We start from the raw sequence: 18,460 nt of genomic DNA, 5'->3' as shown, positions 1-18,460 counted from the left end.
AGGCACAATATGGAGACATATAAAAACGGGGATTACAGATATAATCACAAGTATATGGGTATTACAAACATTTTAATTATAAATGTAAACAGGGGGATATGCCTGAAATACATTACATTGTGGAGTCATTTAAACAGGAATAATTCAAGACTCAGAAAAATGACAATCAGAGCGAGATGATTCAGAGGAAGTGTAGCAACATCTAAGACATGTATTTGTAGCATTTAAGGAATGAAATACCAGGACTTTCAAGTAGTCATTTGACAGTGGTGATGTTGATGGATAGGGGTGAATGAAAGAAAAACAGGAGGGGTTTTATTTGGTGTGTTCTGATTATAAAAATAAAAATAAAAATAAAATAAATAATATATATATATATATATAAGGAATATTATATCTCAATTACTTCTCAAAACTACAATCATTGTAGTTGAATGACTAGTCAATCCACCGACATCCCAACTAGATGAAGGACCTATATGAATTGACTTCATTCAAACCTGGATACGTCATAGCATTTAAATGTTCTATCCATAAACATTCCTTTTGGAGAATGGATTTGTCCCAGTCACCACCACGGGGATGTGGTGGGATGACCTCCAATATAAGGAATCGTACCACTGTCAAATCATACCTGTGATAAAGTCCTATATGACGTCCAATAGTAGTCAATTTTCCCGCACCCGTGTCATACAGGTGATCGCCAATACGTTGGCGAAATTCTCTAATTGTTTTTCCAACATAGAAGGCATTACAATTACATACCATTAAATAGACCACACCCTTAGTACCGCAATCTGCATGAAAGGAGGGGAGGAAAACTTCACTATTTGGTAAGATAAACCGTTTACCCTCCAGTACCCATGGGCAACGTGGGCAGTTGCCACACCGGTAAGTTCCCCTAAGTACTGGGGGAGGTGGAAGTTCTTGTGTGTAGTGACTCTGAGTGAGTCGGTCTCGCAGTGAGGATGCACGGCGGTAGACCATTTCGGGATGTACTTTCACATGTTTAGACAGAGTGCTATCATCAGTAAGAATATGCCAATGTCTATTGAGGATGTCACGTAAGACATTGTGATGAGCGGAATAAGTAGTAATGAAACGTACGGGATTGTTGGTTGAGGTGATTGTATTCCTCTGTTTGGGTGTATCATACAACAGGGAATTCCTAGAACGTAGGCAAGCCCTGTTGTAAGCTTTTTTTAGATTTGTTCTGGTATAGCCACGATCAAGTAAGCGTAACCTTAAAGCATCTGCCTGTTTTTGGAAATCGCTAGATAATGTGCAATTCCTGCGTAACCTTAAATATTGGGCGAAAGGAATACTTCTAATTAAGGGTTTGGGATGGGCACTAGTAGCAAATAGTAAAGTATTTCCAGCCGTAGGTTTACGGTAAAGGTCCGTATGTAAAGTGCCGTCGCTTTGTTTGATGACAGTCAGGTCCAGGAAGGGGACCTGACTGTCATCAAATTGGACGGTAAATTTAAGGTTAAATTCATTTATATTGAGCAAACGTACAAATTCCAACAAGGATTCAGAGGTACCGGTCCAAATAATAAATAAATCATCTATAAATCTATACCAAAGTAAAACCTGATCCAAAAATCTACGAAAGATGTCATTAGCGTGTAATGAACGTTCCCAGCCGTCAAGATATAAATTGGCATAGGCTGGGGCGCAGGATGTATCCATGCCTGAGCGTGTTCATGATCACTCAGGTAAACCAAGGTGAGTAGTCCTGTGACTCTCCTACAAAGCACAATATCGACCTTGTGTATTTTTCTTTCTTATCAAATTATTGTACATAATTGCTTGTTGCTTTACTATATTTTATTTGTATACTTTGTAGACATTCTCCTGAAGAAGCAGTTTTATACTGCGAAACCGGTCGAGACCACGACTCCACCGATTAGACCAACGGTCTTGTGATCGATCCGATTTGTGGGGTTTGTCCCAAATGTCCTGTATTTTTTGTATCATTATAATTTGTTAAATAAATATTTATACTATTTTTTACATTGTTGTATATCAGTGCCTCGAAAATCCCAAACAACTCCCCCTCCTCCCTTGATCTACAGTCAATCAACTAGGCCGCAAGCAGCCTTTGTTTGAGTTATTGATCAGGTCATACCAATTACAATCAATAGGGATGCTGGCACATTTTATTGATATTGTTATCCAAATCTAAAAGAGGTAATACTCGCACTTTGCACTTTAGGAGTGGACAGGCGATCTCCTGGGACCTGTTACGTGTCCCAGGAGATCGCCTAGAGGGAGGGGCCTAAGGCGAGAGTAGGAGTTGCCTAGGCGGCCCGTGGGTGGAAGTAGGAAAGGAAGTCCCACTCCCCCCCGAAAAAAAATACATGCCAAAATGTGGCATGTAAGGGGGTGAGGAGTGCTTAAAGCAGAAGTTCCACTTTTGGGTGGAACTCCGCTTTAAGGAGCAACCGTCATCTCTGTCCAACAGCGGATCCTCCTCTGACCCTCTGTTGACTCACCGACAGTCCCATTCATTTTAATGGGACCGCTGGTGATGCGGCAGGGACACAAGGTGAGGGACTTGGCGGCAGCAGGTGAGCGGATGCCCGCCAACAGGTGCTACCATGATGGATTTAAAATGACAGGTAGTTAGAATCTTTAAATATTTGCAACAGTGATGGTGAATAAACTAAATTATGAATGTATCTGAATTAGAAAACTATCTTTACTTTGAAGGCATTTTAAGTTAAATTTGATAAAAAAAAAAAATCCGATTTAAACATCAACAAAATCTTTTTTTTTTTTTTACGAATCGATTTTTATCCACCCTGGGTGGTTAAGCACAGTTGCAGTGGTTGCTGGATAGCATTAAAAGCTCATCACGGAGTTTACCACCTCCAGTCCCGGCCTTTTATGGTACTTTTTGTTCACATGTAACAAATCAGTATTTTTTTTTAAAGCAGAAGCCCTCGAGAATAAATCCATAGGCAACGTTTTAAAAGCCTTTACAGGTAACCACTTTAGATTTACAGAGGAGGTATGGTGCTAGAATTACTGCCCATGATCTGGAGTTCGTGATGATATGTCACGTGTGGGACAATCAATGTTTGTTTGTGTGCGGGATCGACATGTGCGTTCGCTTTTGTGTGCGAGCACGGGGGTCACTTTCATTTTTTTTATTCTTTTGTTTACACAGTTGCTATAATTTTTTTTAATCGCTTTTAGTGCTGTCACAAGGAATTTAAACTCCTCGTGACAGAAATATGCATGTGACAGGTCCTCTTTATGGAGAGATCTGGGGTTTATAAATGCTTTAAATTTTTAAAACTGGTGCGATGGTTTCCGAGTAAACTATAATTACTTTCAGTTAACGTTTATGAACAGCTGATAAAAGCTGATCCGGGCTTTGCTTGGCTTTATGGTCAACCAAGGGATGTGCAGGTTGGTCGCTTGGGTCTCCCGGTGGGACAGGAGAGACCGAGAGAGCTGTGAAAAGTGGTGGAAGGGAGGGCATCCCCCTCCTGCTGTCTGCGATGGCAATTGAGCGGCTAGTAAGCTGCTCCGATTGCTATTACAAGAGAGCCAACCACTGGAGTTCCGACGAGAAATGCCCCCCGTGGCTTGCACAGTACCTTCGAACATCGGAATTTAGGATCAGCTGTAGGACGGCGCCCACACACAATAGTCGACATTGTGCCAAAAACACCTGATGCTCGTGCAAGTCTGCAAAGGGCGGATTTCTTCATGATGGGCACGTGTGAGGGGCAGATGCCTACAGAAGGGGGCGTATTTTGAAATGATGGGCAGTGCTGTTAATCTGCTATACTGCCTACATGTGTTAGCTGGGTGTGTTTAGCCAACTGAAGGTCGGTTTTTTAATGTTGATGGGCGGATTTGCAGGGCTGATTTAGCGAGCCAACACAAGCAATAGCACTAGCCATCATTACAAAATACACCCCCCTCTGTAGGCATCCGCCCCTCACATGCGCCCATCATGAAAAATCCGCCCCTTGCAGACTTGCACGAGCACTGGGAGTGTGTGGCACAATGTTGGGTATTGTGCGCAGGAGGCGTCTACAGCTGATCCTAAATTCCGATGTTCGGCGGCCCCGTACTTCGCATTTGCAGTTCTGGCCGGGTATTTCTCGACAGGGGGAATTTCTCGACAGGACACCAACTCTAAAAAAATAAAAAAAAAACACAATGCAGAGTGATGCCTGCAGCCATCATCCCGGTACAACTACAACTATCGAATCCCCAGCGACGCATGGGTATGTCGCTGGACAGGAAGGGGTTAAAATGGGTTGATTATATGGCATGGCATACACAATTTTGGTTTACTAAAACCTGAATCTTGGACCTTTTAGGAATCCAAAATAAACACAGCAAACATTTGATTCACTTTGCTTTAATGTTACATTAAAAATCAATATTTTAGGATTCAAGTAAAACATTATATGAAGGTGCAAATACAAAAGTTTTATTCAGAGCATATTTTCTATCGCTTTTTTGAAGCTGTTCTTTTTATAATAGGAGGGAAATAAGGTACACAGGCAGTTGAAAAGTGTTTTCAGGGTAGACAGAAATGGATGGAAGGTAAAGTGCAACAGATCCACAGTGCTTTGTTCATCTGGGAAGTAGGAGAACGAATCACATCCAAGTAACATAACAGCCATGTTGGAGATGTCAAGAGTCTTAATTCATTAGGTCTTCGGATAGGTGGAGGATTTTTGCACACAGTGTTGGTAGAGGGTAAAAAAAAAAAAAGCAGTCTTATCGGCTTTATAGAATTCTCATGTCTGCTGAAGAGTTTAACACCTTTATATCAGACCAAGTTCAGTCATAAGCAGATAATCCTTTAAGTGCTTGAATAATACTGCCCCAAATGGTATATTCTCGACAGAGATACAGAGTACAGAGTTCAGGCCAAATGTGGCTGTACGCTCTGAAGATTTAAACTTGCAATAGCAGGATCTTAACAGTCACTGGGACTTGCTCAATGAAAAGCATAACACACTTCATACTGTCAGACCTGCTGCATGGTAACCAACTACTGCAAATATCATCAACCGTGGATAACCATGTTTTTTTTTTTTTTTTCCTTTTGAAGATGGGAGCGTTATGTTTTTTTTTTTTTCTTTTACAATTTTGTGGTTTCTCATTTGTAACACTATGATAAAAAAAAAAAAAAAAAATTAAGCCAAATAAATTCCCACCAGCTGTAGAAAATAGGGGGCAGCATCCTAACCAGTGTTCACAATAATCTGTGTAAAAAATGCATACAGAAGGCGTTTGTTCTTGCAGTGTGTTAAATCAATTGCTGCAGCACCCGCTTCTGGGTTGCTGATCCGAGCCCTGGAGATTTACGCCTCTGTTGCGGGCAGCGTGGGTTGGATTCTGGGCATCAGATTTCGGCATTTTCTTTGCTATAGAAAGAGAAGGTATTTATATAAAAACAGTCTTTTGAAAGGAGCAGGTGTCAGATGCAAGTTATAGATAAGGCCCCTTTCAGGCGGGCGTCTCCGCCAAGCGGAATCTGCTTGCTCAGTGGGGGATCTCTCCTCTGAGCAAGTGGATGACAGGTCAATGACTGCTCTCCTCTATAGGAAAATTGGATGGAAATGGACTGCCTGTCCATTTCCATGCGATCCACCACCAGATGCATGAGGAAAAGAACCACCATCCGTCTGTTTGTGACAGACAGGATCGGACTGAATGGTGGCGGGTGGCAGCAGACATGTGTCTGCTGACATCCGCTGTTCCATAGAAGAGGCTGGAGTGTCTGATCAGGTCTGCCTGAAAAACTGACAGGCGGTCCTGTTTGGACAGCCCGTGTGAAAGGGGCCCAAGAAGCTACTCGTAGGGGCTACCCCCCCCCCCCCCCCCGATACTCATTGTCCTTATTCCTACAAAATTACCATGGGCTTCAGACACATGTCTGAAGGAAGAACAATTCTTGTTGCCTACAGAAAATAGACATCGCCGCTAATCCTCAATATGTAGTAGAGAAGAGAAAAGCTGGCTGCTTTAAAATAATAGAACTGATTTTTCTTTAAAGATATATGCATGAGCATTTAAAAAAAAAAAAAAAAAAAAAAGTGCATGTAAACTCAAGAACAAACATAATGAACAACGTAATATACTGCAGCTTTCCAGTGTAGGTACTGCATTCGTTTTCTTATTTTAGGGCTTTATTTTCACATGGTAATCCTGTCAGTACAAACCTGTGGGTGGCAATGCCTACTCACTGTACCCATGTCTATGAACAAAGTATGCCCTACAGAACATCTCACCCTCATCTTCCTAACATAAGGGAGTTTGGAGTCTCCAGAGGTGAACAGGGCAAGGCTGATAAGAACTACTTCAAGCAGAACTCCGGGTTTCATTTGACTTTGGGTCAAGCTGGCCTGAACAAAAATATCCATTACCAAGAAATGCAGTGGCTCTATGTGCTGCGACATACAGTAAGCGGTGCTGTGCTCAGCAGTGTGGGCCAACTGCACCCAAATGAACTATTTAGGCCCCTTTCACACGATCGACCTGCAAAGATCTGCCTGTCCATTTTTTCAGGTGGATCCGAGCGGGCCACCCAATCGGCAGGCGGATGTCAGTGGAGATGTGTCCTCTGACGCCCGCCTGCCATCCGATCAGATTCGCTCACAACAGACGGATGGCGATACGTTCGCCATCTGTCCAGCGGAATCTGATCGGATGAAAACGGACATTCTTTCCGTTCTCATCCAATCTTCCTATAGAGAACAGCAGGGGTTCCTTTCTGACTCTAATCTAGGTACACTTGGCAGTATCGGCCTATAACATTTCATGCAAATATATTATTACCTAAGAGACAACAAGACCACGTATGCTTAGACCAAGGCAGCACTATTTGCACATAGGACTTTAAGGAGTGGTGCCAAATAAAGTAACAAAATGTTTTATAAAAAATATGACATTTATTTCATATCTCATAAAAGCTGACAAGCATGTAACACCTACCAATTGCTAAAAACAACTCGTTCACGTTCATTGCGGTTTTTGCTGATGTTTCCATGAATAACAAGCTTGTGTCTTCTGCATATGCCTGAGCCTCCTAAAAGAAAATGGATACAGTTATCAGAGGTCATAAAATTATTTTATTCTGACATAAAAGGATTATATGTTTGCAAGCACATCTCTTGCAAAAGTAAAGGAGTCTCTCTCGATTTCATTCCCCTGCACAGTAACACCTAAGACTGCAATGGGGAACACCAGCATTGTAAACTAGTCATGCAATAGTGCCGTCTGCTTAAAAAGAATTTTAGGCATGGCTTACATTATACACACATAGAGATAGAGATTATATATTATATATATATATATATATATATATATATATATATATATATATATATATCTCCATCTATACATACATACATACATACATACACAGTGCCTTGTGAAAGTATTCGGCCTCCTTGAACTTTGCGACCTTTTGCCACATTTCAGGCTTCAAACATAAAGATATAAAACTGTAATTCTTTTTGAAGAATCAACAAGTGGGACACAATCATGAAGTGGAACGAAATTTATTGGATATTTCAAACTTTAACAAATAAAAAACTGAAAAATTGGGCATGCAAAATTATTCAGCCCCCTTAAGTTAATACTTTGTATCGCCACCTTTTGCTGCGATTACAGCTGTAAGTCGCTTGGTGTATGTCTCTATCAGTTTTGCACATCGACAGACTGAAATTTTTGCCCATTCCTCCTTGCAAAACCGCTCGAGCTCAGTGAGGTTGGATGGAGAGCATTTGTGAACATCAGTTTTCAGTTCTTTCCACAGATTCTCGATTGGATTCAGGTCTGGACTTTGACTTGGCCATTCTAACACCTGGATATGTTTTATATTTGTGAACCATTCCATTGTAGATTTTGCTTTATGTTTTGGATCATTGTCTTGTTGGAAGACAAATCTCCGTCCCAGTCTCAGGTCTTTTGCAGACTCCATCAGGTTTTCTTCCAGAATGGTTCTGTATTTGGCTCCATCCATCTTCCCATCAATTTTAACCATCTTCCCTGTCCCTGCTGAAGAAAAGCAGGCCCAAACCATGATGCTGCCACCACCATGTTTGACAGTGGGGATGGTGTGTTCAGGGTGATGAGCTGTGTTGCTTTTACGCCAAACATAACATTTTGCATTGTTGCCAAAAAGTTTGATTTTGGTTTCATCTGACCAGAGCACCTTCTTCTACACGTTTGGTGTGTCTCCCAGGTGGCAAACTTTAAACGACACTTTTTATAGATATCTTTAAGAAATGTCTTTCTTCTTGCCACTCTTCCATAAAGGCCAGATTTGTGCAGTATACGACTGATTGTTGTCCTATGGACAGAGTCTCCCACCTCAGCTGTAGATCTCTGCAGTTCATCCAGAGTGATCATGGGCCTCTTGGCTGCATCTCGGATCAGTCTTCTCCTTGTATGAGCTGAAAGTTTAGAGGGATGGCCAGGTCTTCGTAGATTTGCAGTGGTCTGATACTCCTTCCATTTCAATATTATCGCTTGCACAGTGCTCCTTGTGATGTTTAAAGCTTGGGAAATCTTCTTGTATCCAAATCCGGCTTTAAACTTCTCCACAACAGTATCTCGGACCTGCCTGGTGTGTTCCTTGTTCTTCATGATGCTCTCTGCGCTTTAAACGGACCTCTGAGACTATCACAGTGCAGGTGCATTTATACGGAGACTTGATTACACACAGGTGGATTCTTTTTATCATCATTAGTCATTTAGGTCAACATTGGATCATTCAGAGATCCTCACTGAACTTCTGGAGAGAGTTTGCTGCACTGAAAGTAAAGGGGCTGAATAATTTTGCACGCCCAATTTTTCAGTTTTTTATTTGTTAAAAAAGTTTGAAATATCCAATAAATTTCGTTCCACTTCATGATTGTGTCCCACTTGTTGATTCTTTAATGAAAAATTACAGTTTTATATCTTTATGTTTGAAGCCTGAAATGTGGCAAAAGGTCGCAAAGTTCAAGGGGGCCGAATACTTTTGCAAGGCACTGTGTGTGTGTGTGTGTGTGTGTGTGTGTGTGTGTGTGTGTGTGTGTGTGTGTGTGTGTGTGTGTATGTATGTATGTATGTATGTATGTATATATATATATATATATATATATAATCACACACACACATCCACACACAAGGCTTATATTATACAGAATGAGTAAGTAACTTGTATAGCGCTACAAATGCGAACTAAAATCGCCTCAAGGCGCTGTATCCAATGTCGTCGTCCAGCTACGCTTTAGAATAGATGTGTCTTAAGTTTTTTTCTGAAGGCTTCGGACAAGGAGGAGAGCGGGACCCCACATCTCTGCCTTTGTCCAATTTACTTTGTACTCATTTAGCAAGTATTCTTTGAATGCCTGTGGCGAGCAGCCGACCCCCCCCTAATACTGAGGTCCCTCCCTGTCCAGCGATGTCCATGAGTGTCTCAGCCGTCCGAGATTCTCCCTCCTGATTGCCTGAGACACAGCAATGGCACCATTGGCTCCCGCTGCTGTCAAAGTCAGCTAGCCAATCGGGGGAGAGGGGGCAGGGCTTGGTCAGGGCTCAGTGTCTGAATGGACATAGGGAGCTGTGACTCAGCTTGTGTGTCCCCATAGCAAGATGCTTTCTGTGGGGGCACTGAACAGGAGGGAGGGGCCAGAAGCAGCAAAGAGGGACCCAGGAAGAGTAGGATCTGGGCTGCTCTGTGCAAATCCACTGCAAAACAGAGCAGGCAAGTATAACATGTTTGCTATTTTTATAGGGGGAAAAAAAATGAGACTTTAAAATAACTTTAAGAAATGTACAACCAAGATGATTCAAGAAGGGGAAAATGCTAGACCAGGGCTTCCCAAATCTGTTCCCTGATCAAGAATACAGGTTTTGTAGGTCATCTACCTACATACAGGTGGACTATAGAAAACTTGGGACAATCCCCCCTGTGTCCCCAAAACAAAGGGAGGATGGACTATCTTGTTACCCAAACATTTACAATAGCATATTAAAAAATGTTTTTATTAATACTTTTAATATTTTGTAACCCCATACATGAATAAAAGTAACAATACTATCTTCAAATCATGTGTTATTGAACTAAAAATAATAATTTCTACTGGTAATGTAATAGCCTCCCCCCCCCCCTTATCTCAGGTCAGTCTATGATGATTGAATACACTTAAAGTGTTTGTTAAAACAAGTTCTGCTATAGTTTCTGCTGATATACAACACTAAGCTCCCCAGTGGATGTCATTTATAAAAACATGCTGTATCATAGCTTACTTCAGAGCGCTGTTCAGAGCTCAGCTGACTGCCCGCTGGTCTCCTCTGTCGATGCGATACTGGCAATGGCGTCGGCAGCACCCGACAGCTGATGGAAACATCAGCTGCGGTGCCGACATCGCTGGACTCCAGGACAGGCAAGTGTCCGATTTTTTACAAGTCAGTAGCTGCAGTATTTGTAGCTGCTGGCTTTTAATTTTTGCAGTGGTGGGCACCTCCTCCAAGTGCTGCAAGCTGGAAACTCAGTTTACCCTGGATCAGAGAAATGCCGATACACCTATCCTGAAGAAGTGGCTGTATAAAAGTGGATGCTCAAGTGACCAACAGCTGGAACCATGAACAATCAGAACTAGAGATGTCACCAGCACATCATTGGTCTCCAGCTCAGGATCAGAAATGGGAGGGAAGACTCTGTGGCAATAGGGGAAATCTTATTTGAACATTAGATTCTGATGTGATACGGGGTGAGAGAAATGATGTAGAAATTCACCACTTTCAGAAGGATACACAAAGGGAGCGAAAAAAAAAATAAAAAAAAAATAAAAATTACAAAAACTTTACAAATTTCCATAATTTTTTAAAGTTGCATGGGTTAGATGTGCGGTTTAGTGGAATACATAAATTTCATAGTATTGTTAATAATCGATAGACAGGCATAGGTGGTTGGCCCAGGTAACTGCAAATACTTAACAGACTTAATCATACTATGGCTATGATTCTAAGGCCCCATACACACGGGAGGATTTATCCGCGGATACGGTCCAGCGGACCGTTTCCGCGGATAAATCCTCTCGAGGATTTCAGCAGATTTTAATGCGATGGAGTGTACTCACCATCGCATTAAAATCCGCGCCGAAATCCTCTGGCGATGACGTGTCGCGCCGTCGCCGCGATTATGACACGGCGACGTGCGCGACGCTGTCATATAAGGAATTCCACGCATGCGTCGAATCATTACGACGCATGCGGGGGATCCCTTCGGACGGATGGATCCGGTGAGTCTATGCAGACCGGCGGATCCATCCGTTGGGATGGACTCCAGCAGATGGATATGTTCTGCATGTCAGCGAATATTCGATCTGCTGGAATCCATCCCAGGGGAGATATATCCGCGGAAACAGATCCGCTGGCGTGTACACACCATAGGATCTATCCGCTGAAACCCATTTGCTGGGATTTATCTGCGGATGGATTCTATGGTGTGTACGGGGCCTTAAAGAAATTATCTGCACATAATCTATGCCAGTTATTCCTTATATGTTTACATATTTTATCATGAAGAATCGGGCTACCCAACACGCACATGCACTAGCATCAGCTGCAATCCTATATGTAAAAAGGGCAAAAACAGGTATATTAATAAAAAAAATGTTTATGATATACAGTGCTTTAGTAAACTAAATTTCATTCAGTTGGGCCTCTTTCACATGATCTGGTCCACCCGTCTGTATTTTGGACCACCCAATGGTGGGAGGCGGATGTAAGTGGACACGTGTTAGTTTACACTTGCCTGCATCCGATCTGGTCTGCCGTTTAGCGGCTCGAATTGGATGACAGTCGGGTGCAAGCGGACAGGCAGTCCATTTCCATCTGACCACCCCATACAGAACAGCGTGCTGTGTCCGTGTCTACAAAACTGTCATCCACTTGCTCAGTGGGGGGGATCAGCGGACAGATTCCCCCCCGCTTAGCAGGGGGATCCCTTTGATGGCGTCCGCCAGTGTGAAAGGAGCCTTAGATCTACTATAAACTACAATGTCTATATTATATTCAGTAGGCTTTAGTTACCAGTATACAATACTTCGGAGAAACCAAACAAATACAAGCTTTGCTGAAATAATCCAAAGAAACTAGTAAAAGTATTTATATTTGAGTCAGCTGAGGCTTAAAGTAGCTTCATGCATTCATCCACTGTTCCACAGTTTAATACTTACTTCAAATTCCACCATCCTCTTCTCTGCCAAATCTGACTTGTTGCCAGCCAAAGCAATCACAATATTAGGACTTGCCTGCCGTTGTAACTCTTTTACCCATGCCTTTGCACGATCAAATGTTTCCTGTGTACGATAAAGTAAAAGAACAGCTGAACATTGTGTATTCAGTAAAATTGTTACAAACAATGTATTCAACACTATCATGTTATAAAACCATAGCGTTTAACATGCATATGAGCAAGCTTTGCTCCTTTGTTGACCCAGATTCAAATCTGCACTGAAACTCATTTGGGAATTAACTTTTAAACAGCTTACTACTCAATACTCCCCCCCCCCTCCCCCTCCATGGTTTCTAAATTTCGCTACTTGGGCATTAAAATACAACTACCGTTGAATAGCTATATAGAGAACAATGTACATTCATTAATAAGTAGAATGAGAATCTAAATACTTAGAGTAAACTCCCATTAAACCTGCTGGGTAGGATCAACTTGTTTAAAATTATCTTCTTGCCCAGGTTCTTTATATAGATATAGAGGTGTGCGTTTGTGTTTATATATATATATATATATATATATATATATATATATATATACACACATACACACACACACACACACACACACAGTACAGACCAAAAGTTTGGACACACCTTCTCATTCAAAGAGTTTTCTTTATTTTCATGACTATGAAATTTGTAGATTCACACTGAAGGCATCAAAACTATGAATTAAAACATGTGGAATTATACATAACAAAAAAGTGTGAAACAACTGAAAATATATTTCATATTCTAGGTTCTTCAAAGTAGCCACCTTTTGCTTTGATTACTTGGCACACTCTTGGCATTCTCTTGATGAGCTTCAAGAGGTAGTCACCTGGCGCAGCACCCCATCACTTACCACCTTCCTATGGGGCTCTCATCCTCCTTAAACCTCCTTGGAAACACTTCCAATTTTTCACTTATGCAGTCATTAATTGTAAAGGCAGACGTTTTTTTTATCTTAATTCATTCTTTGCATTAAAATAAAAAAACCTTCTGTGTGTAGCAGCCTCCCCAGCACCCCTAAATACTTGTCTGAGCCCCATTTCTCTCCAGCGATGTCCACAAATGTCTAAGCTGTCCGGGACACCCCTCCTGATTGGCTGCGATACAGCAGTGGTGCCATTGGTTCCCGCGACTGTCAAAGACAGCCAGCCAATCAGGGCAGAGAGGCGGCGGGGCCGGGCTCTGCATCTGAATGGACACAGGGAGCTATGACTCGGCTCGGGTGCCCCATAGGAAGCTGCTGCAGGGGCACTCGACAGGAAGGAGGAGCCAGAAGCAGCAAAGACGGACCCGAGAAGAGGAGGATTGGGGCTGCTCTATGCAAAACCAACTGCATAGAGGAGGCAAATATAACATGTTTTTTTTTTAATAACAAACACACAAGACTTTACAATCACTTTAAGGTTCTCTATTACATTCGTGCATTTTCACATCTTTTTATTCATCAGTTGAGTTTCATATTTAGTAGCACTTAGCCCAGCCTTCCCTTTTTCTTCCCAGTCTCGATCACTGGCATCTCTGGGCAGAGCGCTTGGTTTTGTACTTTTTGTTTTTGTTGGTTGTAGACAGAATAATTGCACTGAGCCAAGAAGAGCTCTTCAGAGAGACTGTGTGTACAATTTCTGAAAAGCCTTACATTTCATGTTTATCAGCATATTGAATGTCCAGACCGAAGATTACAAACTTTAAGTAGATTTGAAGAAAAAAAAAAAAAAAAAAGGGGGGGGGAGAAAGAGAGATCAAATCTACTGAATAAAACATCTCCTTAACATTTTTGATCTGTCCAACATCCTAGAACAATAGCAAAAGGCATGACGATCGGAGGCAGGGGTTGGTTAAACATTTTTTGTCCACCAGGTTCCCAACCTTCCAAAAGGCAGCAGAATAATCCAACTGTCTAAGAATATCTATAATTCCAATTTACTTTGATGGATGAAAAGGTAAGCTTTGTTTCACATTTTGGAGTAAGTAGGGATTGCTTAAAAACTGTATAGGCTTTAAATGTTTTTTTTTTAAATGTCATACTTACCTCCACTGTGCAGCTCGTTTTGCACAGAGTGGCCCGATCCACGTCTTCTGGGGCCCCCTGGCTGCTCTCGCGGCTCCTCCCTGCATCATCTCCAAGATTATTGAGAAAGCAGTAGTACAACAGCTACAACTCCATTTGGACACACACAAACTCTTGGACCCACTTCAATCAGGCTTCCGCCCAGGCCATGGCACCGAAACAGCACTTCTCAAAATATGGGATGACTTTCTCGAAGCAGCAGATGACGGAGAATCATGTCTCCTGGTGCTGCTGGATCTCAGTGCAGCATTCAACACTGTAGACCACAAAACTCTCCTCATTCGCTTTAAAGAAGTAGCAGGAGTCACGGACGCAGATCTACCTTGGTTCGCATCCCTCCTAGAAAATCGTTCCCAGACAGTGAAACTATGAGCCTTCACCTCCGAAACTCGCGCAATTTCTTGCGGAGTTCCTCAAGGATCACCCCTATCACCCGTGCTCTTCATCATCTACCTTCGCCCACTCCTCAAAATCATCAGCAAACAGGACCTTTGCTACCACTCATACGCTGACGACACTCAACTCTACTTTCGCATCACCGGAAAAAAGATATATAACCATATAAATAAATAAATAAATATAACGGTCTATAAAAATGCCTCACATTGATCGATGATTGGATGACAGAGCTCCCTCAAACTCAATGGATTCAAGACAAAACTTCTTCTCCACCCAAACCGAAAGACAAAAGCTGAGACTTCATGGACACCACCCACCATCCTTGGACAGATCATCACCCCAAGCACCAAAGTCAAAAGTCTTGGAGTCATCTTTGACTCTGAGATGTCGATGGATGCACAAATAGGATCAGTAGTCAGCGGATCTCACCATCTCCTCCGGCTGCTGCGTAGACTCATCCCCTTCATCCCAGAAGAGGACATAGCAGTAGCAGTTGGAACTATCATCAATTCTCGACTCGACTACGCAAACTCCCTCTATATTGGACTACCGAAATATCAGATTTCGTGTCTACAAGCCGTCCAGAACACGGCAGTCAGACTGGTAACAGGGAAAAAACCCTGGGAATCCATCACCCCTTCACTGAGGACCCTTCATTGGCCAATAGTAAAGGATAGGGTCACATTCAAGACCCTCTGTCTTACCCACAATTGCATAGAAGGAAACGTTCCTCAATACTTGTGCAAGAAAATAAAACAATACACCCCCAATCGCATTCTCCGATCAACCAACCAAAACCTCCTCCAAGTCCCGCTACAAATCGAAGGGAGAATGAAGATTTGCAGTCCAAGGACCACGGCTATGGAACGCTCTACCCACAAACATCAGCATGGAAGAAAACCATCGGGCCTTCAGGAAAAAACTTAAGACTCATCTCTTCTAAAGGATCAGGGCGACACTGGATGGAAAAAAGCACCTTGAGGCGATTTAGTTTGCATTTGCTGCGCTATACAAGTTATTCACTCACTCACTCACTCACTCAGATAACCCCCTAGGAGAAGCGCTCTCCCGGGGGGGATAGTTACCTTGCGGGCGCGCTCCCGAGTCCAGCATTCGGAGTCCATAGACACGAATGCTGGACTAGTCCCCGCCCCCCCAACGCCGGTACACAGCCAATGGCTGCGCTGCTATCAATCTATCCAATCAAGAGCCTGGACCCCATGCAGAGGGGGATAGCGCGTTTCCGCCAAGGCAAATACAGGGCTCAGGTAAGTAAAACGGGGGGCTGGAGGGCTGGTTACTACCAGAAGTTTTTTTCACCTTAATGCATAGGATGCATTAAGGTGAAAAAACATGAGGATTTACAACCCCTTCAAAGAGTAACCCCAGTTTTGTTGAGAAAAATAAATAAATACAACCACCCCCTCTAGGTGATCTATGTGCATTGCAAGGATTTCAACAATCCTTTTTGCAGATCTCTACCTTTTGTTGCTGTGATGAAAATGCTTGAGAAGTTTGTCTGTGTCAATGTGCAAAGTTAATCTAAATGGGAGTGACTTTTATTATCAATCACCTGATGCACTTGCAGGGTTCTAATGAAGAACCTAGCAGGGTTTGAATCACTTTGGATGTGAATAATCCTTTGGAAGTATCTCAACAAAAATTTAAATTTTCTTGCAGAGGATGCCTAAATCACACAAGCAATGACAGTTCGTGGATGAAAGGTGAATTTTAAGAACATAAAAAATTGTAGCAATTATATACGGTATGCTATATATTTTTTTGTTATCCGCTATTTTTTTCCCAACGAAAGAGGTGCTACCCTTTAAATACTAACCTCACAACAAAAGATTCTGGCATGTACTAACAACCTGTTGAAGCCATCCAGCCCCCCCCCCCCCCCCTTCAGCATACATAACTTTATAAGCAGCAAGATCGCATTAAAAAAGGGCCATTTTAAAAGCTGGGTAACGTAACAAAAAGTCAGCCAGTTCTGACTTCCAGTACGCGTGTTGGCCTCTCTGTTCAACAGTTTGATCAGTGTATTCTGACAGGATTGGGGTGTGGGGTAAGTCCTTGTTTACAGAATACATCACCACAATGGGAGGGATTAAAACAACTAAGCAAAAAAACAAACACACTGTGTATTAAAGTGGTTTTAAAGTCAGGTTTTTTATCTTAATGCATTCTATTCATTAAGATAAAAAACCTTCAGTGTGTATCACCCCCCTTAGCCCCCCTAATACCTAAGCGGGTGATCGCCCCATCTTGATCCAGCGATATTGCACCAGATCCTCAGCGGCCTGGGACTCTCACTCCCAATTGCCTGAGACAGTGAGCCAATGAGGAGAGAGAGGGGCGGGGCCAAGCCACAGCTCTGCATCTGAATGGACACACAGAGCAGTGGCTCGGCTCGGCCCAACAGCAAGCGGTTTGTTGTGGGGGTCACTCGGCAGGAGGGAAGGGCCAGGAGCACCAGAAAAGGACCCGAGAAGAGGAGGATCTGGGCTGCTCTGTGCAAAACCATTTCACAGAGCAGGCAAGTATAACATGTTTGTTATTTATAAACAAAAGAACAAGACAACTTTAAAAGAAGGAGGTCCAGCCTCCCCACAATTTTTTTAATTTTTTTAAAGTCAGCAGCTACAAATACTGCAGATGCTGATTTTTAATATATGGACAATTATCTGTCCAGGGAGCCCACAATGTCTTACCCCAGCCGGGTGCAGCCGCCGCCATTCCTGGTAAGGAAACCTGGCAGTGAAGCCTCTCAGCTTCACAGCCAGTTCCCTACCGCGCTGCACTTTCTAATTGGCCTGGCGGCAGAGGAAGGAGGAGGGGGGCCAAACTTCCAAGAGACGGCACCTTCTCTGGAAGTGGGGAACGGTACTTGTCAAAAACAGGTAGCTGTTCTTCCCTCCCCCCTGAAATGTGGCACTGGAGGGGAGGAGGAGACGGATAAGCAAAAGTTTGACTTTTGAGTGGAACTTCGCTTTAATATCACTTTAATGCATTCCCTGCATTAAGGTAAAAAATGTTTAGGTAATATTGCCCCCTCACTCCCCTCTTCCTTATATTAAAGTGAAGTTCCAGCCTGTAAAAAAATTAAATAAAATAAAAAGTCATCATCTACAAATAGTAAGCTGTAGCTGCTAACTTAATATAAAAGAACACTTACCTGTCCGAGGATGCTGCGATGTCGGCACCTTAAGCCGATTCATCGGTTTTGGGTGCAAGCGCTGGCCTTGCAAGTAAGGGAAGCCGACCGTGGCTTCACAGCCGGTTCCCTACTGTGCAAGCGCGAGTTGCGCTGCACTCTCTGAATGGTCCCGTTGCCTTCTGAACCACAAACAGGCCCTAGAAGGCAGCGGGGGTGGGGACGGGACACGATGCAGATTTGCCAAGAAGTGGGAGCGGGTATCTGGCAGAACCAGGTACCCGCTACCCCCAAAAAAGTGCCAAATGTGGAAGTGGGGGGGGGGGGGGGGGGGGGGCACAAACAAGTGGAGCTTCCCTTTTGGGTTAACCTGAGCCCTCACTTGATCCAGTGCTCTGCCCATCTGTAGCGGCTCTCTCCGCTCTCCCAGGCTTTGCTGCGTCTATGGGACGAAGGCTGCATGGTTCGGGATCGAGCCCACAGGTGTGCCACCATAGCTTCCTATGGTGGCAAACCAACTAGAGTGAGGAGCCATGAGTGTCGGCAGGAGACACCCAAAGAGGAGGATT

At 43.1% G+C, this 18,460-nt stretch overlaps 1 protein-coding gene across 1 annotated transcript in view; it reads right to left on the bottom strand.

The window, feature by feature from the left end:
- Positions 1-4,371: 4,371 nt before the first annotated feature.
- The window catches only part of LOC120943834 (ras-related protein Rab-5B-like), a 61,060-nt gene continuing 46,971 nt past the window's right edge, over positions 4,372-18,460 (bottom strand). The window contains exons 4-6 of the mRNA XM_040357391.1: positions 12,219-12,341; positions 6,976-7,069; positions 4,372-5,405 (exon numbers count right to left, since the gene is read on the bottom strand). Coding sequence (XP_040213325.1) covers positions 5,293-5,405; positions 6,976-7,069; positions 12,219-12,341 — 330 coding nt within the window. The 3' untranslated portion in view covers positions 4,372-5,292. The remainder of the gene's footprint in view (positions 5,406-6,975; positions 7,070-12,218; positions 12,342-18,460) is intronic.

Source organism: Rana temporaria, chromosome 6 (assembly GCF_905171775.1).
Source record: "Rana temporaria chromosome 6, aRanTem1.1, whole genome shotgun sequence".
NCBI classification, from domain to species: Eukaryota; Metazoa; Chordata; class Amphibia; order Anura; family Ranidae; genus Rana; species Rana temporaria.
Note: the sequence above shows the minus strand (reverse complement) of the source record. Positions and strands in the feature narration are given on the sequence as shown.